The sequence below is a fragment of the Alligator mississippiensis genome, chromosome 2 (assembly GCF_030867095.1).
Source record: "Alligator mississippiensis isolate rAllMis1 chromosome 2, rAllMis1, whole genome shotgun sequence".
NCBI classification, from domain to species: Eukaryota; Metazoa; Chordata; order Crocodylia; family Alligatoridae; genus Alligator; species Alligator mississippiensis.
In genome coordinates this window covers 40,155,681-40,183,056 of record NC_081825.1, presented here as the reverse complement: position 1 = coordinate 40,183,056, position 27,376 = coordinate 40,155,681, and the positions used below count along the sequence as shown (strand labels likewise).

Genomic DNA, 27,376 nt, shown 5'->3' with positions numbered 1-27,376 from the left:
TGCGTGCACGCGCACACACACACACACACACAGTTCCCATGCCTGCGCGCGCGCACACACACACACAGTTCCCATGCCTGCACGCGTGCACACACACACACACACAGTTCCCCTGCCTGCGCGCGCGCACGCACACACACAAACACAGTTCCCGTGCCTGCGCGCGCGCACGCACACACACAAACACAGTTCCCGTGCCTGCGCGTGCACGCACACACACAGTTCCCGTGCCTGCGCGTGCACGCACACACACAGTTCCCGTGCCTGCATGCGCACACTGACACACACACCCACACCCTGTACCTGCACGCACGTGTGTGCGCACACATACACACAGAATGCCTGTGCCTGCGCACGCACACACACACTGCCTGTGCCTACACGCGCGCACACACACTGCGCGTGCCTGTGCGCGCACACACACTGCGCGTGCCTGTGCGCACACATGCACACACACACACTGCCCGTGCCTGTGCGCACGCACGCACGCACACACGCACAGTGCTCTGTTACTAGCAGGGGCTTAAGTAGCAGCTAGGCAGCCTGCAGCTGCCTGCAATGCCAATTAGGCAGAGTGGCCTGATTGGGCAGCAGGGCCCAGCTGTACTCTGTAAGAGCTGAGCCCTGAACTGCAAAGAGGCAGCAGTAGGCTGCCAGCAGCAGGGAAAAACACCACCTGGCTGGGCTGCCACTCAGAGCAACATCTTGGAGGTAAAGTAGGGGCTGGGGTTATGGGGAAGGAGGAATCCCCATGGCTCTGGGCATGACCAGAAACTGCACCCTGCCATGGACAGGTGGTATGGTGGGACTGTCTGTGGCGGGACAGTCCACCAGAAATGCCAGGTCAGTTACTGCCCCAGTGAAAGGCGAGTATGAGGAGCCTCCTAACCCCAGCCCCACACATCCCTGGTGGGTGAGATCAAGCAGGGGGAGCCCAGACTCACTGAGTACTGAGGCAGGGCCTAGGTTAGTGGAGGGACCTGTGGCAGCACCCAGACTCTCGGTGGAGGTCAGAGGCTGCATATAGGAGCCAGGGTGAAGCTCCGGGGGGGGGGGAGCTTGAGCCTTAGGGAGCTATTAAGGAAACTCCCAGGGCCAGGGATAAGGGGATAGCCCAGGGAGGGATTGAGGACAGGGCTCAGAGCCCTGATTCCCAAGGTCTGGGGCTGGAGCCCTGAAAGTGTGCGCGGACTTGGGCTCCAGTGTATGTGTACATGTGTAAAGAGAGAACCCAGGGTGAAGGTGCTGGAACCACGAGCTCCAGTGGGGAGTGAGAGTCCCAGTGAGACTCCGGAGCTCGGGTCCCAGTTCGGGCCACTGAAGGAAACATCAGTGAGGCACAGGATATGATAAGGGGAGGTCGGAGTCATATACATAAGCCCTTGTCATCAGGGCAGATAAGTGGACAGCCTCCTACCTGATTAACATCAGATAATTAGTAACATCAAGGCATGGCAGGTGAGCAGGCAGGTGGCTGGCCCCAAGACAAGTGGGTAGGCTTACATTTAGACTGGCCCCAGGACGCCCACTTGTTAGAGATGCCCTAATGTTAAGTATTTCATTAACTGACAACTTCTATAAGAACTGGGATATTTATATATTACTGTTTTCCCTATGTAACAATTATGTTTTTTGACTTAATAATAGTTTGTATTCTGTTCTCAGTAATCATGAGAGGAAAAGAATTTCCCACTCTTGGTAAGATAAGTTTTAATTATTTTTAAATTCTACATGCAAATTAACACTATTTATAAATAAGATTTTCATTACCAGCAAGAATTTCTAGTGAGTTGTATCCTAGGATTCTGTCCCATAAAAGCAGGAGTTGGTCTGTTGCTAAATAACCAGAAAACGCTCGTACCATCCATTTAAATGATATTCGTAGTCTGTAATTGGAAGACAAGTAAAAATTACACAATCTTAGAAAACAGAGTTGGAATGGACCTCAAGAGGTCATCTAGTATATCTCTTGATCCCAAGGCAGGACTAATTATATCAAAACGATTCTTGAGAGAGATTTGTCCAACCTATTCTTAAAATCCCTCAATGGGAAAGGTTCCACAATCCAGTTGTGTACCCACCTTGACATAGCTTCCTCTAGACCAGGGGTGGCCAGAGTTAAGTTACTCACCCTGGGAGCCACATCTCCAAAGCCGGAGAGTGGGGGGGAGGGAGGGGAAAGAGTGTGCGCTGAGCAACCTGGCATGGCTGCAGAGCAGGAGTGGCAGGGAGAGGTGCTGAACAACCTAGCAAGGCTGCAGGGGCCGCCTTGGGGAGAAGTGGGTGGGACTTTGGGGGAGAAGCCCCGGAGAGCCACAAGAACCATGCTGGCAAGCCGCATGTGGCTCATGAGCTGCAGTTTGACCACCATTGCTATACACCATAGTTCTGATAAGGAAGTTATGGGAGACCATGCCAAAAAAATCACTAAAAGGTGAAATATAGTGCATCATCTGATCCTTCTTTATCCATAATGGCAGATATTAGGTCATAAAAAGATATCAAGCTGGTTTAACCCTATTTGCTTTAAACCAGTCTATGTTGAATTATTATTTCTCCCAGTATCTTTCCAGAAACTGAAGTAAGCTTTTTGGGTGTGTATGTTCCTGTTGGTCCTCTTCCTTCCCCCTCTAACAGACAGCAAGAGCTATATTTGCTTTCCCAGTCCTTGGAACCTCACCCATAAGCCATGAATTCTTAAAGATAAACACCACAATCTCAGAATACTTCATCCAATACCCTCTCATAATACAATAATTTAAAGTAGACTACTTTAAAATTCTATAAGCTGCAAGGTTCTTCATGTTTGTTTGTTTTTTAAGATTTCTCCTGCAGTATTTCTCACCGGCTCTAATCAAGGTCTGTAGATGCTCATCATCTTGCATTATAGGGCACTGTATCATTTTTTTAAAACTTTGTCTATTCCCTTAAGTTTCTAGCAAACAGATCATCATCATCAATATTAGTGGCATCTAAAGATCAACTATACTGGGATCTGATTATGCTAGGTGCTGTCTAACTATTGTAAGAACTGATAGTCTTTATCAACCTAAACATTGTAGGACAAATCCCACATTGCAATGTAAAGAAATCATCTGAATCCCAGGAAATACATCTAGTTCTCTCTAGCAGATCTGGCAGAATTACTAAGTAATGAATGGCTGGAAAATACAGTAATTCCTGCAGACTGGAAGAATAGCTTTCTGTTTTATTTTATAATGTATAGATATATATCAAGGGGGAGACTTGAAAGCACGTAATAAAGTTAAACACCCAACTCCAATTGATTTTCATTGGAAACTGGGAAACCTACCTGATATTTGTGCTTTTACTGTAACCATAACTATTAGATTAAAATACCAAAGAACCTCATTTCCAGAACAATACAAGTTGACTGAATGTCATGAGCCAAGGTTCACATTAGAAGCAAGTACTTACGGTTGTGCCCCAATTTCTCGAAGATGATAAAAGAGTTGTGGTAGATGGGTTTGAAGAAGGGTCTCAAACAGCAAACATAATGACACAATTCCCTAGCAAAACAACACCATCACATCCTGAAAACACATTTTTCACTAATAGTTTTTCCATTGTAAAATTTGATAAAAGTATATCTGAGTATAAATATAAATGCGTATTAATTTAAGCAGCAAGACACGATATTAATGTCATAATTTCACAACTAAAGTAGACAGATCATGATATGTTCAATTGTTGAGGCCTTGATCCTATAAAAGCAGTTCCATATGTGAATAACTTTATCATATACATAAACAGTTCCATTTCTCTCCGAGTTACTTGCAAAGAAGGTTTATATGGTCATGGTCTAAGTGTAGTAATGACCTACAATGAAGTATTTTTATTTTGATAAAATACTTGTGCTAGTTGCTACACTTGATCTTATTCAGAAAGACATTGACAAAAATAGGAATTCTGTGCATTATCTTTGATAATCAGCAAAACAGGCAAGACATTTTTAAAAGAGAAAGTAGGTCATTATTTTCTATTATGAAAATTTCCTTATTAGCATGAATACGGCAATACTATAAAGTCCCAAAATAGAGGCCCAATCTGGCAAAACTTGCCATTAGGCAGAATAGCTATCACTAGGATAGGATAAGTTAGCTATCATTTGTCTCTCAATATACTTTGCCTTCACTTTTATGCCCAAGTGTAAGTTTGCAGGTTTAGGTCCTAACTGACTTTTCAGCAAATTATGTACTATCTATCTAACTATGTTTATTAACTATCTATTAATGATCAACTTTATTAACTACCATATTCATTTGCATACCACATGTCATGATCTGGAGAAGCTTGTTGGTCTTAAACGCTTTGCTTGGCAGTTTATACAGGTAAGAACAACCCATTATCAGCAGTCTTTTCAAATTTCAATGCTTAAAAAATTTAATGTTTTTAAGGTGAAGATATGTTATCAAAAACTAAGAAAACTTTTTTGTGAAAGGGAAAAGAAAACTATTATACTTTCTGTAGTGTGTATAATATTAACTATTAAGTATGCAGCAACTAAAAAACTTTCACAAGTTGCTTCTGAATGTCTGAACACAAAACACACAGGTCAGTAACGAAATCTACATACATTTCCCTTCATGTAGAAGCACTAAAAAGAAGTGTATGCAAGCACACAAAGATGCACTGGTTAAAGAAGAGGCTAAATTGAGGCATCATTGAAAATCTGATATGTAAACTACTGTGGTCAATTCCTAGAAGGCTCTTCATTATTAAAGTATTGTAATCACAAACACAAAATAACTGAAACTGAAGTCGATCTTTCACTACCTCTCTATATCTCATGCACCTAAATGGATCAGAAAGCACTGCAGTAGTAAATAAGTCTCTGACTTCTATATGAATCTTAAGAATGTGTCCTGAGTTCAGGACTTTATTACATAAAAGAAACAGCTCCCCAAAAATCTTAAAGCATTAGCATTATTAAGTTATATCTGTCAGAGAATTTATTATAGAGACATCTGAATAAAGCTACAGAATGTACTTGAGGCTTGCTTAAATTTTTTTTATCACATTTAAAATAGGATATTTCTCATTAATGCACGCTTAAGAAAAACAGATCATGTTAACATACATTATTCCATAGCAACTAAAAATAAAGTCTGATTTGATCTTATTTCCTAATGAACTTACAGAGGGATGAGAAGAGATGGAATGGAGTCTGAAGAAAAAACGCACATACATCTCACGGAATATCTGATACAATTTGGAAGGTTCATGGTACAGAAAACAAAGTGGAGCAACTGAAAGGATAAAAAAAATTAATTGACTCAACACGGCAAACTGCTAAAATATTCAATAATAAGTGCATGAAGTATGAGGAAAATAGGTCAATAATATTTATAACAGTATAATATGTACATTAGTTCTGAATTATTTAGAAAGGCATGTTTATTTTTATATTTGATTCTATCATTTAAAAAAAATAAGAAGAGGTGGATTTGTATACCATAAGACAACTCCATATATGCCATACAGGTAAAAATAACTGGAGCCTGCTTATTCTACAGCTCTGGATTCATGAGCATCAAAAATATGATTTTCTAGCAGCGAGGACATTAGCTTCGGACTCAAGAAGTCTGGATTCAACTAACTATGTAATCTTTGGCAAGTCACACACTCTGTCTCAGTTTCTCTGTAAGCTGGAGTCTATAGTACTTACCTACTGGAAAGGGACATAGCAAGGATTAATATATATATTGAAGACTGAATTACTCAGAAACACATTGTCACTATGAGGATGCTAGAAAGAGAATCATCCAAGCAGTACTTTAATTAAAAGACCCAGATCCTCACATCCAACTTCGGATTCCCTATTTTGCTGATCAAACAGTGAATTTACAAAGGGTTTTATTAAGGGTACGGAAATACAATTTACTAAACAGCAGTAGTACTCCTTGAAGTTTTCTTGCCATACAATAACCCAATTTACTTATCCTCTTTGAAACAAAAAAATTATTTACTCATCAGTAAGAAAACCTCCAGAAACTGCACTAGATCAGAAATAAAGGCCCCTGTCATTTGAACACACATATACCAACTGCCTTGCCATGACTGAACAGTGATGGCTTTTTTCCACAAAAATATAAAAATCCTTCTTTTCTAGAATACTTGTATATAGAACACATTCTTTTAATCTTAATGCTTTTGATAATCTGGATTTCCACACAAGATGCACTAATGCGGTAATGGGAGAGAACTCAAAACAGCTAGTATGAAGAGGCTCTTAAAAGTACATTAATTACTCATTACATTCACAAAATTCATTCTTTTAATTTTCCTCTTTGCAATTTAGTCCTAAGTATTCCTCAATATGATGTCCCTCACCAGCCATATATGTATGCCACTTTTTGCACAAGACACTTTTATGAGAAAACATTCTTCACATTGTTCTTGTTTGCCCAGAAGCGACAATGCACAGTGAGATCACATTCTCTTATGAAACCTTCTCCCTCCATTCATGTATCTTGAACCTCAATTGCTATGAGTGAAGCTGGAGACCAACGCTCAAATAATTGTTCCTGAAAAGAGATCCCCTACATACCAATGAGTTATAATATTAGAAAAGAGATCAGTCTTGGAATTTTCATAATCACACATGTGTGCGTGCACGCACGCACGCACGCACGCACGCACACACACACACACACACACACACACACAGAGTTACTTGAACTAAATAGTCAAATTTTAAAAATTGATAGAGTAGTTTATACAATATATGTATAAAGACACAAAATACACTGCTATTTATGGAAAAAACATCCTGAATAACTACTTAAAGTATTGACAGACAAGGTTCCTTGGGTGAATTTGATATCTTTTATTAGACCAACCCAAATAGTTGGAAAATAGTTATTAAGCAAGCTTTCGAGTTCAAAAACCTTTGTCAGGCTAAGGAAGTTTCAGCAGTTGGTGTGTGCTCTTCCTGGATGGAATGAAAAGTAAAGTAAAGAAGCCAGGGGCTGGGCTGGGGATACTTAAAGTACTTAAAGTATTAATATTTAAATCACACTTACCATACATTGAAAAGCCATGAAAAGGAATTACACCTACAAAACAAGGAAGCTTATTTTATCTTTTATTTTCTTATCTCTATTCATCCATAAAACAGTTTTTTCCAGTTCCCAACGTGTACTTGGTGTTTAATGGGAACAACTCAAGGCATATTGCCACCTCTAAATATTGCAGACAAAATTTAAACTGAATCTAACACGCACCTGCACTTACACTGCCAGAAGGTTATTCAACTTGGCCAGGTAGTGGCACTTAGGATCCCTACCTAGACAGTAAATGGGAAGACACAAGCACCTCCAAAAAGCCAACTCACGGGTTTTTTTCATGGTCTAATTAGCTCTGCAGTAAAGTCTCAGCATCTACATATGTGACTCTATTAGGCCACAGGAAATGAATTAACTTCGCCGCGGTTTAGTTTTTTAAATGTGCGGCAGCGTTTTTTAAATGTGCAGCAATGTATGTGTAGACGCTAACAGGACTGGCTGAGGCACGAGGCTGCTTCAGTGTAGAGCTGCATGCTGGCTAGCCCTGCACTAGAGCACCCTCATACCCCAGCCAGCCCCTCTGCAGCATGTTAAGCCACATTGGAGCAGCCCCATGCTGGCAGCTGGGCCTCCTGCCAGCCAGGGCTGCTCTGACCCAGCTCTATGTGCTAGTCCCAAGATCACATGAAGACACTGCACCTGGGAGCAATAAACTTTGGTGTGATACTGTGCCAGTACCAGAGTTTATTGGTCTGTGCTAATAGTATGGGTAGATGCACCCATGGTTACATGACTAGGTGCTTTGAACCAAGAATGGGGATAAGGAGGCATCTGCAAAGGGTAACTCAGGGAAAATGTTACCATACAGGGATGCATTTGAATTCCCATCCTCTTAAGAGCTTAGATGCATGACTTGCTGCCATTAGGCACTTAATACCTAGCTCAACTTCGGTGGACAAGCACCTAACAGACTGAGTGGCAGCAACATGGGTTCTGGACACTGGTCATAAAATTATGTGTTTTTTAAACAATGACCAGACCGCCATTTAAATATACAATGCACAGAGCCTTGGCAGCAAGTACAGGACCCTAGGATTTCTTCTCCCAGAGCAATGATGTAAGCACCAAATTAAACAGGCATGTACTCTCTTGTTTGCTCTCCTTCTGGCCTGTTGCTCTTAGCTGACTAACAGCTAGGCTTGCCAGGAGGGGTGGAGAATCTATTCTATTAACCTGGGTTAAAATTCACTCAGGGCGAGGAGGGCCTAGAATCCAGATTTCTCACTCCCTAGGTGAGTGATATATAACTACTACTATAACTTATAACAGATAAAAAGGTGGACATGACCACCTTTATCTTCTCCTCTTGAACCTGACCACTGGGCAGGCTCCTCATTTTTTTAGCTGAAGTCAATGCTATTGATGTATGTTAGATGTGCTGCATGTACACCTACTATACCGTACCTCTCCAGGGACTTGGGCAGAGTTTAGGTACACCCCAGCAAGAATATGAACTTCAACAGAGCTTAGGTGGTTTTAAGTGCTGCAACTAGATTTCTTTTGAACATGCTCAGATTTCCTATGGTAGACACCTAGTGGACTCTGCAGTCCAAAATGTAAACAATTAATTATTCTAGGTCCCATTTAGACACATTTAGTTATCTATGCAACTAATTTAAAACTCACATGCTTTATTTGAGCATGGGAGCAGTCCTAGTTGCTTCAGTGAAATTACTTATTTGCTTAAATGTTAAAGCTATACTTAACATTCCAACACTCCAAGATCAGAGTAATGGCCTGATTCAAAGTTCTTAAGCACATACTTTCTAGCAATCACATCTAACATAAATCAGGATGAGGTGACACACTAACAATGAGGCAGCAGTAGGAGAAAGAGACAATTTTCAATAATGAGTTCATGGACACCTTTGTAGTTGCATCATGTCAGTTTTCCACTCCTTTCCAAATCATCTTAGTTCCCTTAGATGACAGAGGAATGATTTAAGGGATTTTAACGAAGGGAAATAGCTGTTTTAGCAAATGAGATTAAGGAGGATGCTTCATGCTTAGATGGCTGCATGGAACAATACAGAAGTGGAAGAAGAGGACCAAGAGTATGTGCTGGGACTGGCAACATTGCCAGAACAGAGAAGACACAGAAGAAGACAAGGTCAGAGATACAGACAAAAGATCAATGACGTAGGATCTTGAAATCAAGGACTAAGGAGCTTAAACATGATATAAAATTCAGTAAACAGACAATAAAAGGACTCAGTGCTGGGGAGCTTTCCTGCTAAGAAGATAGATCAACCACTGCAGTAACAGCAACATCAATACCATTAAGTTGAAAATTATATGCATAGATTTACCTCTAAATAAAAATAAAGTAATAACATGCTTAGTGAGAGACTTGGAGTGTTGTAGTCATGATGGTCCAGAAAATATATGGCAGGCAAGAGGTTTTTGTAATATCTTTTACTAGACCAACTGGTATAGAAGTTTGATTAGCTTTCAGGCACATACTGCTGTGAAAGCTTGTCAAACTTCTATCCTAACTATACAGTTGGTCCAATTAAAGACATTACAAAAAATCCTTGGTTAGTATACAGTTTGGTACCTTTATGCCATAGTTTCTAGAAGTGCAAGACAGCTGGTGATCGGAGAGGGAACCCATCTCATTTCTTACTTAATTGAAACCAGGATCAAGAAGTGGAATATGAGCATCCACACATGCTTTTAGGCCACCATAAGATTCCCCAGTCCTCATGTAGGTACTGAAGCCAGATTTAATGTACATGTGCTTTAGCCTTTCTGAAGATGCAGCCCAATGCCCGAGCTCATTATAGTACAGTCTTAAATTAACAAAGCTGTCAGAACCAGTCAAACATAATTTAAAAAAGAAAACAGTACCAATATTTTATTGTTGTAAGAAGCTGCAATACTCCTAATCTCCCACTGGAGGAGGCTACAGTATAATACTTACCACTTGGTGGGTAAAAAACAGCATATTCTTCCATTCCAAGTTTTCCTGTAAATAAGCAGAGAAGTGTTTAAATATGATTTAATGGTAAAAAACCTCTCTTTCAAAATGTGAACTTTGTTTTTCAGGAACATAATCACAAACTTCATAAATAATGGAATATCTTTTCATTTTATTTCACCCCAAAATGTGCAAGGCATTTCATAAGAAACAGAAAACTGATATTTGTTTTCCTCCAGCATAAAATGAAAATGTTACACAGCAAGGAAAAGTAATAAACAGCACAGAGGATCGGAAGCAATAGTACTTCAGCAATAACACCACTGAACATAGACTGTGGACACATGCAGGCATACATCTTAAGTGATTCTGTAGTTTGGGGATTTTTAGATAACAAGTATATTATTGATCCACTCTCTGTGTGGACACTGCGAACACAGTTGGCATCTTCAAGGGATAAATCATGAAGATGGGCATGCTGAAGTAGGCCAGATGCAGAAAAGTGTTCTAAGATAGAAGTAGCGCTTAAGAAAATGCAAAAAAGTTAGAGGGAGAAACAGACAGATGATGCATTAAGGCTGGCATTATTGAAACAGTGGACGAAGTAAAAATAGAAGCACGACCCAATTGGAATTTTAAATGATCTCTGTGATTTCAAGTCTTACAGTTTATTTACTTTATATACACATTTTTAAACACAACTGAACTGATTTTAAAAGATGTTCTCAATTTCTTTCTATAGTTTTAGGATAAGCAAGAATATTAAACTAGAACAGGGACGACTGTTGCTAGTTATTAACAGCAATGTTTTTTAAAGCCTCAAAAAATTACCATTTGTGATAACACAAGGATCTGTGAATCACAGAACTTTTTATCAATTGATCATTGTATTGTGTAAATTCTATACAACAGAATCTCCTGCAAAAAGAGGAAAAGATTTTTTGTCAAACTCAGAAGGAAATTTAAAATACCTAGACTTAAAGTATATACATTTATTGTACTAAGGAATCAATAGAATTAAATGGCTAAGACCACTAATCAATTTTTATTTGTTGCCTCTATATATATTATATATATATTCACTATAAATAGATTTAAATCTCATTATTTGAATTCAGTGGAATTCAGTGTGAATTCAGTGTGAATGCAATGGTTTTCAAGCAAAAATACAACCTCTAAAATAGTAATAAACAAAGGTTGAACATGTATTACCTTGTATTTTCTGCCCGCTAATTCATTTGAACCACGATTTGTCTCAGATTTCTAAGTAGGTTTAAAAAGATCTCATTTTTTAAAACTCTTATCTAAACTAGAGGTGTTTCCTTCTCTGTGACATTCTGGAATTTCCCATTAAAATTACACTGGATGTTCATTTGGTCTCATACCAATGGCAGTACTAAAATATATTATTTCATGATCAGCCTTGCAATGGGAGGATACATTCTAGCAGATTATATTACACACACACACACACACACACACACACACACACACACACACACACACACACACACACAGGTTTCCCTTGCTTTATGCAGGTTCTGTATGTCTGAATTTGCTCTTATGCGATAACCGTTTTTAAACCAAAAAGTCATTATACGCAAGGTAAATTCACTCTTACGCAATCAGTGTAGTGGAAGCCTGCAGTCAGCTACTTTGTGCGGTGCATTTTGGTAGTGACGCACACCAAAATATAGTTTCCTGTGTGGATCTGTCTCTTCACTTGTTGTCTGCAACACGTGTTTCTGTAGTTGCCATCCCTGTTATTATAGCAACTTGTGCTTGTGTATATTGTCTGCTGTTGGTGAGTACCAAAATTCTCTTGTAAAAGTGGTAGAAATGGGTCTGCGGGTCAGTACAGTTGAGGTCTTGGAACCTATCCCTATTTGCTACATTGTAAAGCGGGTTCCCTTTCAAGTTATGCGCCATTTTCCAGGAATGCATGTACAGCATAAAGCGAGGGAAACTTGTACACAGACACACACACACGTATATACATATGCATATATACATATGACTTGGTGATCCCAAAACACTGGGCTAAAATGACACAGGTATATGTTCTAAAAATGCATTAGATTTTTCCTTCTTTCAAGGACTGTACAGCTGGATTCCTAGTTTAGAGATCCTGGCTTCACTGAAGTCAATGGCAATTTTAATAGTGACTTCAGTCGATGCATGTTTTCACCAATCATGATTTTGCTGCTTGACTTAGAAACAACAACAACAAAATGAAAACAAAAACCCACAAAGGCATATGAAACACCATATAAGCTAAAACATTCCTAAAATATTGCCAACCTTTTTTTATCTGTTTCAGGCATAACTTTTCCACTCTCATTGTCTTCCTGACATTGACGTTTTCAGAAAACTTTAACCAAAACAGATCAGCAGTTTGTGAGTAGGTGACTAGACAATAAAGACCACAAAGTATGAAACAGGGTAGATAAGGAAGCCGCTTGATTCAAATGCAGAAGGAACTGAAGGCTGGATCAACAATGCTGTAGTAGGGGATGAAAAGGAAGGAGCAAATTAGGAAAAAGATCCTTGGGGTAGGAGGGACTGGGAGTGGAGGATGGGCTGGAGGAAAGACAGAAACTGAGATGGGAGTTGGAGTGGGAGATGCAACCGGATTGTGACGGGTTGGGTAGTGACTGGACCACGAGTCAGGAAGCAAAGTGAGAAAGAGGAAGAAAGCGATGAGGTGAGGACAGTGGGAGCAAGGTAAGGACTGACAGAGTGGGGAGGAACAGAAATGAATGAAAGGAACAAAAAAAGGCCAAGCCTGCAGGAAACAAAGCGAACTCCTCTCTAAAGCCCAGAATGCAAACCAAGATTCTCAAATCTCTGCTCGCCTCTGCTGTTAGCAAATATCTTTGAAACTCAAAGGGTCAGATATCCTTCTCAGCACCGTTATAGAAAGGATGACAATTTACTACTGCTTTCAGTTATTCAAACTGCACAAGAGACAGAGACCTTTGCAGTGGATCTAAAGTTTCCAATTCTGCTAATGATTATATGAGTCAGTCTGATGTCACATCATGGGATTTCTATTTTTTTGTCTCCTTTTTTAAAAACAGGTAAATATACATACAAAACTACAGTAAAAGATCACAACTGTAATAATGTTCTTTGTAATAATGTTCTTTGTAGGGTATTTTAAGAAATATGCAATATGTATAATATATGTTAATATGATACAGTCTATGGTAGAATGACTAGAAATCTTCACTTAAAATGTTCTTCCTTTACCTCGTATGTATGACTTGGGTGGGGTAGCACTGCTGTAAGTAAAGTGCTCCAGTACTGATGTATCACGAGAAAAGCAGAATAATACCTGAAGAAAACAAGACAAACCATCAGAGAACTGCTACATCAACACAGCAATGTCATATGCAGAAGTATACAATTGGCAACTGATTCATTTAAAAATTTTCTGCACCTATACAACATAACTACCATATTTACTTGACAAGACTTGGATATTTATCTATTTATGGGGCTGAGCTGGGACCATACTCATTGCCCCAGGCTGCGGTGGAACATGGAGCAAGGCAAAGTGCGGGGGGAAGCAGGAGAGAGGCAGATAAGGAAGTAGAGCCTGTGGGTATAGGGGGAAACAGGAAGAAGAGGCTGCAGTAGGAAGATGGTGGGGTACAGAGGCAAAAAGGGTAGGACAGGCAGTGGCTGTGGCTATGGCTGGATCCCAGGTAGGAACTGGAGCCCAAGCCACAGCAGCCACCTGCCCTCATACTCAATTCTAAGATATGTTAAGCGGGGGACCAGATCTTAGAATTAAATAAACATGGTAATAGGGCAGAAACATCTTTACAAAGTTCATTCAACCCTCCTTCAGACCTAGGCATATAACTTATGCTTCTTGCATCCCTCCATTCTCTGCTGTCAGCAAATACCTGTGGAACACAATGGCAAAGTAACCTGTTCTCCTCTAGTGGTGGTCTGTATCATCATGTGGTATCACACTGATCTCCCATGGTCAGCAGAAGGGTTGGCACCTTGAAATTATTTTAATTTTTTTGAGAGGTAAGGATTTCTTAGAGTGATATCTTTTATTGGAGCAACTGAGCAGTTGGGATAGAGTAAGACAAGTTTTTGAATGCAAGACATTCTTAGGCATTAGTTACCAGACTTTGGGGTTTATATTTTTAGACCTTTGTATGCACATAAACCATCTGTACAAGTAGTTATGGTAACTGCACACAATGGACCACACAGATATCTAACAGGCGAGGGCATTTAGTTTGCAGCCCTTGGGATCCCACCTAACCACCACTCCCCACATCACTGGCTGCAGCAGCAGTGTCCAGACTCCTTTTCCCTCTGGTTTGTGTGTCTGCCTCACTCCAGGGGGCAAGGTGGAACAGCACAACACAGCCCATGCTGCCTGGGAAGCCCATGGCATGGAGGAGCAGTGGAGGAGCCTGTGCCCAGGGAGATGGGACCGGGGCACCTGAACCCACACACAGTGCTGAGGAGGGGAGGGAAGTGGTTGCATGCCTGGTGCAGAGTGGGGTAGAGAGTGCCCATGTGTGGAGCACCCAAGAAACCCATTGTTGCCACTGATCCAGTCCCCAGGCACTAAAGTTAGACAGCCCTGTAACAGGCCATTTACATATGCAGTTACAATGACCAATGGCAACTGTACCAAGTAAAATAAATAAATAAAATTATCTGCATTTTTGCATGTGCAAAATGCTTGTCCCTCATATTCTCTCTCAGTCAGAGAACCTTTAGAAGATCCTCCTGTTATAGTCTCAACATTCCATTCATACTGAAGCAACACAACTGGAAAAAACAGAACGGGAAGATGATGTTGCTTCAGCCTGTGCTAAATGCATATTTAGAGTTTAATAGTTTATAATAAAGAAAATAGAGCATAATTGTGTAAAAGTATACTGCAAGCAGGCCTTGAAAAGTAAACAATAGTAAAAGATGCTATGCACATATCTAAAGTTGTCAGAGAAAAGCATTTTATGCTAAGCTGTGCTGTATTAAAAATAAAAATTCCTTCAATGGAAGATTGCACTATTATGAATGTACACAAGGTGGCAGAGTTAAGGTTGAATATTCAATTTGTTATTTCCAGATTTGAACTGTAAGCCATTTTTAGATAACATCATTTGTCAAAGTAAACATGTAAAAATCTTACTTTTGGAAACCGCTTGTACTTCCTTTGGAAACATAATATTCTTTTTTTGTGCTACAATCTGATTGAATCTCAAACTATATCTAAAAACTATAAGTAGGTGCTGCCCATGCTTAAACGCTATCTAAATTAAATATTATTTTTAAACAACTCACAATCAACTTCAAACTGCCAAAATACAATACACAAGATACAGTAACAATACACAGGCAAAGTTAATATTATGTATATGTTAACTGAGCTGAGAGAAAGGAAGACTAATCTAAAAAGGAAATAACTATGTTCTCCAGTAGGAGAAAGAATGTAACCTTAATCTGCAGCCCCTTTTTTAGGAATATTATGTCTAGTTCTTATGTCTGGAAGTCTTTAAATCCAGAATGCCCATCTTTCTAAAACCTTTGCTATAGCTCAAGCAGAAATTATGGCTTGATACAGAAATTACTAGGTTAGGATGCGTGGTATATTTTATGCAGGTGGTCAACCTAATTATTAAAACTGCCTCTTCTGGCCTATAAATTCTATACCTCGTATACAAAAGTAACACCACAAAAAATCCATGATACACAAGCTATTTGGAAATGGCTAAATATTTTACAAACTAATAGGCCATTTAATTTTAGATTAATTGTAAAACCACTATTTTCAAAAGCCAAACTGATGCAATAAAAATCACAGCATACATCAGAAAGAGGTATTTTAGAATACATTTTAGGGGAGCTAAATTAGGATGTGATGGCTGCATAGAAGAGAGACTCAACTAGCAGAGTCTTATAAATGGATGATTATACAACTTAGAAATCACATTAAAGCAAATGACTAGCAATTTCATCTCGCAGCATCCTTTCCAAAAGGATTACTTATTCCTAAATGAGGTCCCAATAGTGCAGCTCACTTCTATTATTATTTAATCTTCATATCCTTTTAGGCCCAGATGTCCTGGTCAAGTACAGAGGTACTGTAAAAGCACCAGTAGTCAAGAGCTATCCTCAGAAAGGCTGTCATCTCAGTAATAAACAGTTTTGCAAAGACAGTGAAGTTTTTACATTTACTTTTTAACTTTAAGTATCATTATTTAAATTTTAGAAAATTCTTTTCCTTGAACATCATTGTTCCTCACTTATTATATGGAATCAAGGAACAATGTTGTAGCAGACTAATTCTGCAGCCCATATAACAAAATGATGCATAAATTATGCAGTTGCAAATCACTGTATTTAGTAGAATATAAGATGAGGTTTTTTTCCAGACAGTAGTGGGAGGGGAGGGGGGAAGCCCCTCCTCTTGTATCCGCATACGACGCAGGGGGCGGGGGACAGGCGGTGGTTTCACTGACTATAGATCCCAGGTCGGAGCCAGAGTTAGACCCACAGAAGCCTCCTGCTCTGCCCTCTGCTTTCTTTCTGCAGCTTCTGCCCCTCCCACCCACCCCTTACTGTCAGGTACAGCTTGGCTCCAGCTGGGGCTGCAGTCCCTCTGAGCATGGAGCACATGGAAACTCCTTCGTCTGCCTGGCCAATCAGCAGCGCTGACATTGCCGCACAGCCAGGCAAGGACTGGGCTTCTAAGTCCTGTATTCCATGAAGAGCAGCATGGGGAAGAAGTGGGTGGGGCAGAGGGCAAGGGGGCTACCTGACCCCTCCTCCAGCCACTGATTTCCCTGTGGTAATGTGGCAGAGGGGAGGGGATTCAAAACAACCCTCCAATACTTAGATTCTATACCTGGAAAATTATAATAAATTTATACATTTTTCACATATAAAATCAAATTATTGGGGGGGCTGTTTTACTTTCATCTTATATTCAAGTAAATATGGTAGGCTAGGAAAGATGATGATGAGGGTTACAAAGCAGGCTGCAAATTGCAATAAATAATTAAATGAAATGTAAAGGATCAATTAGTGACTAAAGGTTTGGTCTTTTAACACTTGAATAAAATGCACTCCTATATTTCTTTTTAGAGTGTTGCACTGAAATAAGTAGGTGAGTCTCCATGAAGCTTGTGAGGAATGTGTGGCTAATGCACAACCACTTGTTAATGTATTTTTCACAGAATGCCAACAATCAGGTTAGTTTGTATTATTCAATGTCTACATGCTGAAAAGGATATACCTTTAAGCGTGACTATGTATTGAGAAGTGACTGCAATGACAGAAATGGAAACATTTTTGCAGAAACCAATAAGAAACACTAAGAGCAGACTGGATCATTTCCTTTCATTTATGATTAGGGACCGATTCAATTTGTGATTTTGCAAAAAGCACAAAATCTGCGACTGTCCACAAAATAAACTTAAAAGAAATTTAATAAAAGTAAAATGCTGGCTCCCCAGTGAGAGCCGGCAGTCCTCACTGCCTCACAGCCAGCCCAGGGCAGGAAGGCACTGGCTGACCGGGCAGCATAAAGGGCTACCAGCAGCCAAGACAGCAGGTGCCTCTTCATCCCTCCGTCTCTCTGGGGCCTCTCCGCCAATCAGCAGTGAGGAGCAGGGTTGCACGAAGGGCAGCCAGCAGCCAAGATGGCAGCCGGCCCCTCATTCCTCCCTCCCCTCCAGGAGCTCTCCACCAATCAGCAGCAAGGGGAAGGGCCACCAGGAAATACCTGCAAAACTGGCTCTCTGTGCTGTGACCAAGCCGTGAAAATTCCTTTCGTCCCACCATGAATTAATTAGGTCCCTGTTTATGATGACATATTTAATAACTATTACTAAATATTTACAGATGTTTATGATGGATCAAACCTAACTTGATTTTCAGATCCCAAACTAAGATAATACTTTCCTTAAGATATACTTTTAATTTAAAATTGGAATCATACTTCTGAGGTGAAATAAGTACATAATTTACACTGAATAGTTTATACACGTTACATTGCATATTCTTGTTAATATTAAATGTATATTTCATTATATATAAATACACATTTTAATATTATGTAGAAATGGTTGAATAACTATATTTAAATACATATAATCTACACATGGTAACATTATGAACTGCTTCTTGTTTATTTTTTTCCAGACTACAAACAACCTTACCTAGGTCATACTGCCTTTTAAAAGAAACTCTAGTTTCATGCAGCTTTGAGGAGCAAAATTAAACAAGCCCACCCTAACAGCTGTGACTAATCAAGCTGAAAGCACTGTGAAAATTATGTTTCCCCCATGACATTTATGTTGACATTGCAATCAAATACACATTAAGAAATTCACAAATATAATCGCCATCCATTTAGACAGATTTAAAAGATAAGTAATGTAGATTATTCTATCTAAATTAGCCTGCTTCCCATTTGCTAGTAAAAATGCTAGTTTGATCACTCTAACAAAAATATCACAGCAACCATAATACTACCCTCATATTAAATGATCAATTCTTGGTTTTTAATTTTAAAATACTACTCCATTATCGACTCCAGTAGACCATGACCAAACAACAAATTTGGTATCTAAATTAAAATTTTAAATATTCTCCTCAAGAATTAGTATTATTGTGTGACAATTTATGACTAAAAACTTGAAAAGGTTAGCAGAGTAGCTTCATCCATTTGTGTTACTGCCCTAAAAAAACAGCTAGTGTCTTTTGCAGTTCGGAGACTCCAAACAAGTCAAAACTTCCTTGCACACACCCATCCTAGATTCACAATCAGCTTCTCATTTTATCTTGTTCAGATTCAAATATAAATTGTATTTGATAGTAACACAATGAACTTCAACCAGGAAAGGAGATTTCCACAGGTGAGAAAGTCTGCTTGCTCTTTCTACAAGATCAGAGTTAATTAACATTATTTACTTTCAGAAAGAAAAAAAAAAATCAGTATTATGTGTAATGCAGTAGGATGTAGGGGCCTTAACCAGTGACCTGATAATGCTAGACACTGTACAAACGTAAAACAAAAAAGCAACATTTACTTCAAAGATTTAAAGCGTAAGAAAAGTATAATTTCCGAGGGCTAGTTACATACCTGATATAGATAATCCTCAAATACAAAGTAGTAGTCATCATTGCTTGCTGTCAGCTTTACATCCTACAATTAGAAATTACTGCAATTTAAAGCTGAAAGACAGCATTTCCACTCGGGAGACTCCTGCAGGGAGACTCCTGTAGAATCTAAGCACAGCACGATGGTTAAGAACATGGTTTCAACAGTAATATAGTTTCCTTTCATTTATCAGATAAAGTCAGACTCAGACGTCATACTTCTAATTCCAAAACAACATCAGTTTAATTATATATTCTGGACTAGAACTTAAAAACCCAAAGTTCTAATTTTGACAATTTTTTTTATCTCAAGACCAGTTATTGTAATAAACACCTTCAAATTATCACCAGCTCACAAAATGTGTAGGAGCAGTTTAAGGCTCAACCCTGTATTCAAAAAGCCCTCTGTGGTTTTTTCTTTGGTAGCGAGGAAGGAGGGGGGATTTTTGCATATAGGACTAGGGTCCAAAATAAGAATTCACATTAACTAGTATTCCCACACTCTAGGTAGCCAAAGTTTTTTGAAGCAGGTGTTGCTTTGATCAGCAAATACACACTATTTAATAAATTACTCACCTTGTAAATCAGGCTGTCCACTAAAAGGTCATGCTGAATCACATTTGACTTAAGCTGCTCATAATACAAAATATCCTAAAACAGAAAAAAAAATCCTCTTTGGTCTGAAGTAAAATAAATAGTGAATTAAAAGGAGAAAAATTATAAGACAGGACCTATATTACCTATATTTTTTTTAATATCCTCCTCCTGGTTATCAAAGACTGTGTGTTATTGGTCATATTTTCCCTATATAAAAATTAATAACTGAGGCAGTTATGTTCGACTTACTACAACATCTCTTGCTTAGTAATATACTTGATAACTCAAAAGAATTGAAAACAAGGGAAATAGTTCAGACAAAATAGTTATACCAAGAACTTCCAAAACCTTTGCACTCGCACTCTCTCTGGAACCAGTTCCCCTTGAAACTTTAGAATCATTCTGATTTCCCTATTTGGTACCTGCTATTTTTCTGCATTTCTGAATATATGGGTTCTGTCAAGTATTGCTTAATATTAGCAAAGCTGCTATTAGCATGTAATTAGCACTGAATAGGTTAGGCATTTGAATGTCTGGCTATTCAAACACAGAAAAAGTCTGCCTAAATTATAAAAACTCCAAAGGACATTGCATAAGGAGTACATTGAAGAAGAGCTCAAATTTTTCTCTTTTAATCTTAAATCACCTGATTATTCCTCAAGGCTTGGTGGAGCAGGCATAAGTGTAAACCAAGGAGGGAGTTTCTGATAAGAATAATCTTTGTGTTTTTATCCATTTAATATTTAATCATGGGTAGGCCACTTGGGCATCTAAGCCCTGGAGTGAAATATAAAACCCAGAGTTAGGCACCTACGCTCCCAAGGTCTTAAACCTCCTTAAAATACAGAGCCAGAATCCTCCCTTGAGGGTAGATGCCTACAAGCTCAGCCAGAAGGGATTCAAATGCACTTCTTCCCTTCTAAAGCAGCATTCACATCACCAGGATAAAGGCAAAGCGCATGTGGAAATCAGAACTTGTGATAGAGGTGATATCTTATTAGACTAACTAGATATTTGCCAAAAAAATTCTTTCACTGCAAGCTTTTGAGCACAAGCACCCTTCTTGAGGCATAGGAGAAAATATTAGAAAAGTTCTCCTAGGTAGAAATTAAAGTTCATATTTCATAGGAAAGTTGAAGGTGTGGTAAAATCTCTTGGTTGGAACAGTTCATTTTATGCAGATTAGGCTCAGAGAAAAGTTGAAATAGCCTGTTTACCTCAAAGTTGTTTGGTGGCAAGCAAAATATAGAGACATAAATAACAATAAAAGTAGCAATTGTACTGTATATGAAACTTTTGAAAGACCTACCTAAAGCCACAGTTTTATCAGCACTATGCTAAAAAGAAAAATAAAAACTACTCTTCATTGGTTTCTCCACATAACCATTTGAAATGTAGCAGTCAATAGACAAGTATACCTTTTCAGATGATACCACACAACACTGCATTTTAAGACTTATTTTAAAACATTGATATTATGGATCACAGAATTTTCTCAATAAATTAAACATGCGGAGGATACCTTTTGATCCAAGTTCAAATACTAAAGAATTAAACACTTTTGTAGTCAGCATAATCTGCAATCTTAAAATTGTGCCACAGGATAGTATATTTCCAGATTTTTTATATAGTATTTAAGGAAGCACATCCTGTAACTTACTGTATCCAGCAGAGAAATACAATTAGACAACCCAGCAGAATTTAATTAGTGTGGTGTGTACCTCAGGAACCTGGAAAGCCAGTAGTTCACATTAACATTTTATTTGCTGTTTACCTGTAGTTATCCAACTTGCTTATAGCTATATTGGGCTGGTCTCCTAATGATGGAAACTAGAACAGTTGTATTCTAGAAAGACCATTATGCTATTACTATTTTTTTTCCCCATCAACAGCACCTTCAATGGATACCTTCTGCTAAGCTAGCTGTCACGACAACTCCAATATCTACTCTACACCACCCGCCCCCTTTATAATTAAAAAAGAAAGGGAAGACAACAATACAGGGACTGCCACATCAACAGCAGAACTTCAATGCTGGCCGCTCAACAATTAAATCTATGCTTGCAACATAGCAAGGTATGAGAGAACTAAGGCAACACTGATTTTCATAGGAAACAACTGATAAAGAAACAAAAAAGACAGCACCTTTTTCTAAGGACCTTCCTAACTAGAACCCTTTCCTCTACTCAGGCTGCCTTTGCAGCAATTTCCTTCACACCAGAACTCAAGGAGCACTGGTATACAACTGGCAGAGATGAGAAGAGGAGCAGGAAAGATGAACAGGAACTCTGGAGGTCACTGTACTGTGCAATAAGGCGCATCACGTTTCTTGTCTCACCAGACGGCAACAACATCTCCCTCACATAAACACACAGTCATATTCACACTTGAGGTTTCCTGCTCAGGGTGAATCAGTGCAGATTCACCATACTGATAGGTCTATATTATTATGTATTACTGTTTACATTGTGTTGCAAAGCACCAAAAATTTTTTTTGGATATTCTTAAATGTGAACATAAGCATGCTTACAAAGAGTTGCAAGGTACATTCATCATTAAAAAAGTTTTTTTTTGTTTTTTTTAAAGTTAGCTACTTGGCCATATCTTTCTCAATCCAAAAAGTAGGACAATGTGGGAACATGGCATTAATAAACTGATGTTAATTATCTGGCATATGTGCAGCTACCATTGAGAGAGGTGTTCTAAAAAAATCTACTTGGCAAAATAATCGCTGTTTAAGAAACTGAAAAGGAGGGTTAAGGACCTCAGTATTGAAAAGCGTGCGGCACAACAGTAGGAAAGTGTTTTTTCTCTGTTTTTCTCCAACACCACAGAGAAGCAATTACCTTCTACATAATTAAACACAGCACTTGGCCCTTAAGAATTTATGAGGACACCCAAACACCCAACATGCACGGCAAGTTTAAAATGAAATTTAGGGTGCCTATAGATGTGTAGGGCCCCATTCAAATTCATAGTGCTTTACATGAGTTAGAGCCCGCCCGATCCAGCACATGTTCGCCCTGGACAGCAGGAGGGAGCGCTCCAGCAGCCTCCGAGACTGGCAAACCGCCCCTGCCCCCATCCCCACTCAGCTCTGGGGCTGCCAGCAGGGGAGGGACGGGGAGCAGTACAGAGCTGCCAGCTGGGCTTGGCCTGGCCAGATCTGGAGAGACAAGGTGGAATGAGGCCCTTTGCCTCATGAGTCTCCCTCACCTACCTTGGTTGGGATACTGGGGGGGAGCCAAGCCGGGCCAGTCCTGTGAAGCAAGTGGGGCTCTTTTCCCGGGCCTCTTAGCAGGAGTGGCAGCAGCAGCCGGGTCAGCTTGGCCTGGCTGGAGCAGCAGGAGGGGGGATGAAACAGAGCCCCCTTGCCTCGTAGGACGGCCCAGCTCGGCTCGACTTGGCTCCCTCTGTACTCCAGACAGGGTAGCTGGGGGAGGGACCCCGCAAGGCGAGGGAGCTCCATTCTACCCCACTTCCCCTTCCCAGCTCTGGTCAGGCCAACCCAGGCAGTAGCTGTGCTGCTCCCCACCCCTCCCTCCCCACACAAAATTAACCCTCGAGGGAACATAAGTTCCCCAAGGTGCTCTAGCACCTTCACCTAATACCTCGTTTAACAAGAGTTAATTTTTTGTAAGACTGGCCTTTTTAAAACTGCACTGCAGCCATGCAAGTGTGTTATGTCATGGCTGTAGATCACTTTCATTTCCCAATCATGTGGAAAATGTAACTTGTTTAAGCACCCTTAGATTAAACTAAACCCTATCCAAGAGAAACTTAATGGTAGTTTTAGAGCCAGAAACAGCTTGTACAGCTGTCATAGCTGGAAAAATACAATTAATGACTTGAAATCCAAATATCATGCAAATCAGGAATAATCTGTAGGAGGTCACTGTAAATATTTTTGCATTAGGAACAAAAAGAATCAATTCCTTGATACTATTCAAACACAGGTTTGAAACTACGTCTAAAATTAAATCACTGTAAAATATAAATATTATAGTCTTTGTTTATAATGCTTTAGGGAATGTAGGCAGCTTTTTCCATTTTATAATTTTAAGATGATCATGAACTACAGATATTAAGCCCCAAAGAATGGCTAGATGTTTAAACACAATGAATCAACAGCAAAGAAAGAGAAACATATGGCCACAGTTTATTTGAATGAACAAGAACTAAATAATTTAAAGCACAAATATTTGAGTGGTAAAATATACAGAGACCATGTAAATATACAATTAGAAAAAGATACTTGAGAGTATATTCAGACAGCATTAGCTAGAGTTATATCAAGATATGGACTTCCCAATTTTTTTTGACAGTACTTAAAATAAAAAAACCATACTTAGTGTTTTTGACTCAAACATTGCTGGTAAAAGGGTCTATGTAAAGACATATGCATCGTAACTGGAGCATCAGTTTTGTGAAATGCTTTAGTTAAAAAAAACAGTATCTCCATATATACTTATTTTTTTGTTCATAAGCAAACAAGACAACCACAGAGAAATGTTGGACATAGTCTCAAGACCTGGACTCCATTCAGGAAGTATATCAGAGGAGCCGGGAGGTTGATGAAGCACAGAGGAAAGCCTGTTCTTTACTTAACTTGTAGGAGATGGAGAAGGATGAACTTTTAGAAGTCAGACAAAAGATGGGGTATGTTTTCTTCTTTTGGAAGAGTAAAGATTATATACACATTGAGGTTAGAGATAGAGGCAGGAACGGCAGGTCAGAACACTGAAATGAGAGCTGGAGAAAGAGGTGGGGTTGAGAGAGAATAGGAAGGAACCTGGAACTTTAAAATTGCCTAGAAACAACATAAGTTACATGAAAACACACGTAGTTAAGTGAGAAGGCAGCAAGGAAGTGGAAATGCTAGAGTCAGACACTCAGCCAAGTTATCAACTAGTTTACAAACCATAGTCAAGAATGAGTTTAAACAAGAAGCATAAAAACACATGGCCTGAAGCAGGGGTGGGCAAAATACGTCAATATGATTGCTATTTACATTATAAATACATTAATGTAGCTATATTACTTGTCTATAATTGATTGAGTATAAAATTCTGGGTTATTTTTGGTGAAATTAGGGTACCGGGCCTTGGTTCAACCAATCTCCCTTTTATAACCTTGTTTCCTATGGGAAAATTGGTTCCGAGTTGCAACATTTTGACTCAAGATGTGGTTTTCAGAAACCAATTGTGTTGCAAGTCCGACGACTTCCTGTAGTGGAAAGGCAGACTTCCTGTAGTGGAAAGGCAGACTAATCCATTTGGGTGTCAAGTACCTCTTCCAAGTGTAAAGATACCATGTACCATACTGTTGCATAACACAAGATAAAGGTGGCACCAGCTAGCAAGGTCCCAGAGGGAGAGGGGTCCGAGTCCCGGTTTTTGGGGAACAGACCAAATTAGGAGAAGAGCCGGAAAAACCAAATTAGCATGTGTGAATGTGATGAGCTACCTGGACATATGACAACCAGAGAGAGAAAACAACCAGCAATAGCCATGAATGAAGAGTCATCAAGAGTCATCAGGAGGTAAGGAGAATACAAAAGCAAAAACTTGGGAGTAACAAAGGGTCCCTCCCCAACCTCGTCGTCCCTCCTCCTTCCCGAGAGGGGTCCCTGTCACCCGGGAAGGATTCCCAATGTCACCACGGACAGAGGGCACACCACCAGCCTGCTTCATTCACCCTACCAGGAGAGTATGGGTTTCGGCATCCCACTTCCAGGCTGCTAACATGCTGACATTAAGAGAAAGCCTCAGAGTGAAGCCTGCATCCTGGCCCGATGTACTTTGACTCTGATGACAGCCCTAGGATTTCGTAAATGTACAGAATTGCTTGATTGTATTTTTTCTTTTTTGTTATCACTCTGTATCAATAAATTTGCCCAGTGGTCTTCCAATGTTTAAGTCTCAAGACTACGTACAGTATTTCAAACCAATCAAGATGTCACAGTCAATACTCTGAATCACAGACAAGTACAACTGTAAAGGACCTCCAGATGTCACCTAGTCCAACTCCTCCACCAGAGGCAGGATCATTCCTATCTAAACCATATTATGCAAACCTATCATCAATGTTTCACGTTTTCAGTTTTAATTTTTTTTTTTTAATCCAGGAATTTTTCAGGGTTTCTTTTCCAAACAAAAAACCAGGTTGAAAGCAGGATAAAAGAAAGAAAAGAAAAAAAAATAGTTTAAATCAGGGAAAATAATAATACATTCCCGTGGCAGTGAGGGAGGGAGGGAATAAGGTTGGGACTATGGAAGGGGCGGGGTGAGGGGTGTGGTGCAGTCTGTCAGCCGCTCCCAGGGCTGCAGCAGGGAGCAGAGCGGAGGGAATGTCAGTGGATGCAGGGCAGGGGGAGGCACAGCTGTTGCTGCTATGTGCACCCCAAGAGGGCTACGGGCTGGGGGGCTATGCCAGGCTATTCCCAGGGGCTGTGTGTCCCCGGGTCTGCGTGCAAGATGAGAGAAGGCTGCTGCTGCAGGCCGGTGCTGGTGGCGGCACTGGGCTCTTCCTGGTGCTCGGAACGTGCAGCAGCCCGCTCTTGTCCAGTGTGCAGATCCGGGGTCATGCACCCCATGGGAAGAGCCTGGCAAGCAAAATCTAGAGACAAGTCAGGTCAGGAAGTCAGGTCAATCCCAGAATGGAGTCTAGGAATAAGCCAGGTCATGAAGCCAGGAGATCAGGCAGACGATGAAATCAGAAAGCAAGCCAGATTGAGATGTTTGGCAATCTAGCTGACAGCAAAATCAGAGTGTAAGCCAAAAGGAATGGCGAAACAGTCTCTGCAAAGGTTTATATAGCAGAAGTTGAGGATCAGCTTGTCCTGACCAACTAATCTGGTGACAGGAAGCAGGCAGTAGGTTTGGCCCTGCTGAAGGCTCTGGGCCAATCCGCACAACAGCTACAGCATAGGAGACCAGGATGAACAGCTGTGTTGGTCAGGTTATGGCCCCAGGTTCAAGTGTGTGGCCTGACAGAGCTGACCTGGTAGAGTAGTAGTGCTGTTTATGACATCATACTGCACCACAATTGGCATGTGAATGATTTTTTTTTTAAACTATTTATTAACTTCCCAACTCTAGATTTCAAGGCCAACTTATATTAATTTAAAGATGAAGCAGCATGGTAATTTTGATTATAAATAAATTGCAGTTTAAGATAGCCTTTGAAAGGAATCCTTCATGGTGCCTAAACAGAAAGCTGTGAAAATAAAATAATCTAAATTGAAGTTTCACCTAAATTAATTATCAGGTATTTTTCAGCATTAAGCATGACATACCCCTTTAATACAACTTTTATATGTTTTTTATTTGTTTAAACTCAAAAAAAATTAATCAGGCCAGCTTAAAAATAGAAAAAGGAAACTTTTGAGATACATTCTGGGAAGGAATATATTTTCTTAATTTAGTCATTTTATCCAAGATTCAAAACCAAAGAAGAGACCACTTTAAAATGTTCTTTGAGAAAAGAAAATTTAATGAAAAATTGTATTAAATGTCTAGGACTGAATATGTACATTATTAAACACTAAAATTAAATTTTAAAAAAAATCACTGTAATGGATTAAAAACATTAATTTAAGAAATTATTAAACTTCTAAATCATTAAA

General features: G+C 39.6%; 1 protein-coding gene across 2 annotated transcripts in view; it reads right to left on the bottom strand.

The window, feature by feature from the left end:
- TBC1D19 (TBC1 domain family member 19) overlaps positions 1–27,376 on the bottom strand; it is a 107,865-nt gene that overhangs the window by 8,077 nt on the left and 72,412 nt on the right. For both annotated transcript variants that reach the window (XM_006260437.4, XM_059721618.1), the window contains exons 12-19: positions 19,729–19,803; positions 19,136–19,198; positions 13,261–13,345; positions 10,012–10,056; positions 7,047–7,079; positions 5,161–5,270; positions 3,439–3,530; positions 1,771–1,886 (exon numbers count right to left, since the gene is read on the bottom strand). In XM_006260437.4, the coding sequence (XP_006260499.1) occupies positions 1,771–1,886; positions 3,439–3,530; positions 5,161–5,270; positions 7,047–7,079; positions 10,012–10,056; positions 13,261–13,345; positions 19,136–19,198; positions 19,729–19,803 (619 nt within the window). The remainder of the gene's footprint in view (positions 1–1,770; positions 1,887–3,438; positions 3,531–5,160; positions 5,271–7,046; positions 7,080–10,011; positions 10,057–13,260; positions 13,346–19,135; positions 19,199–19,728; positions 19,804–27,376) is intronic.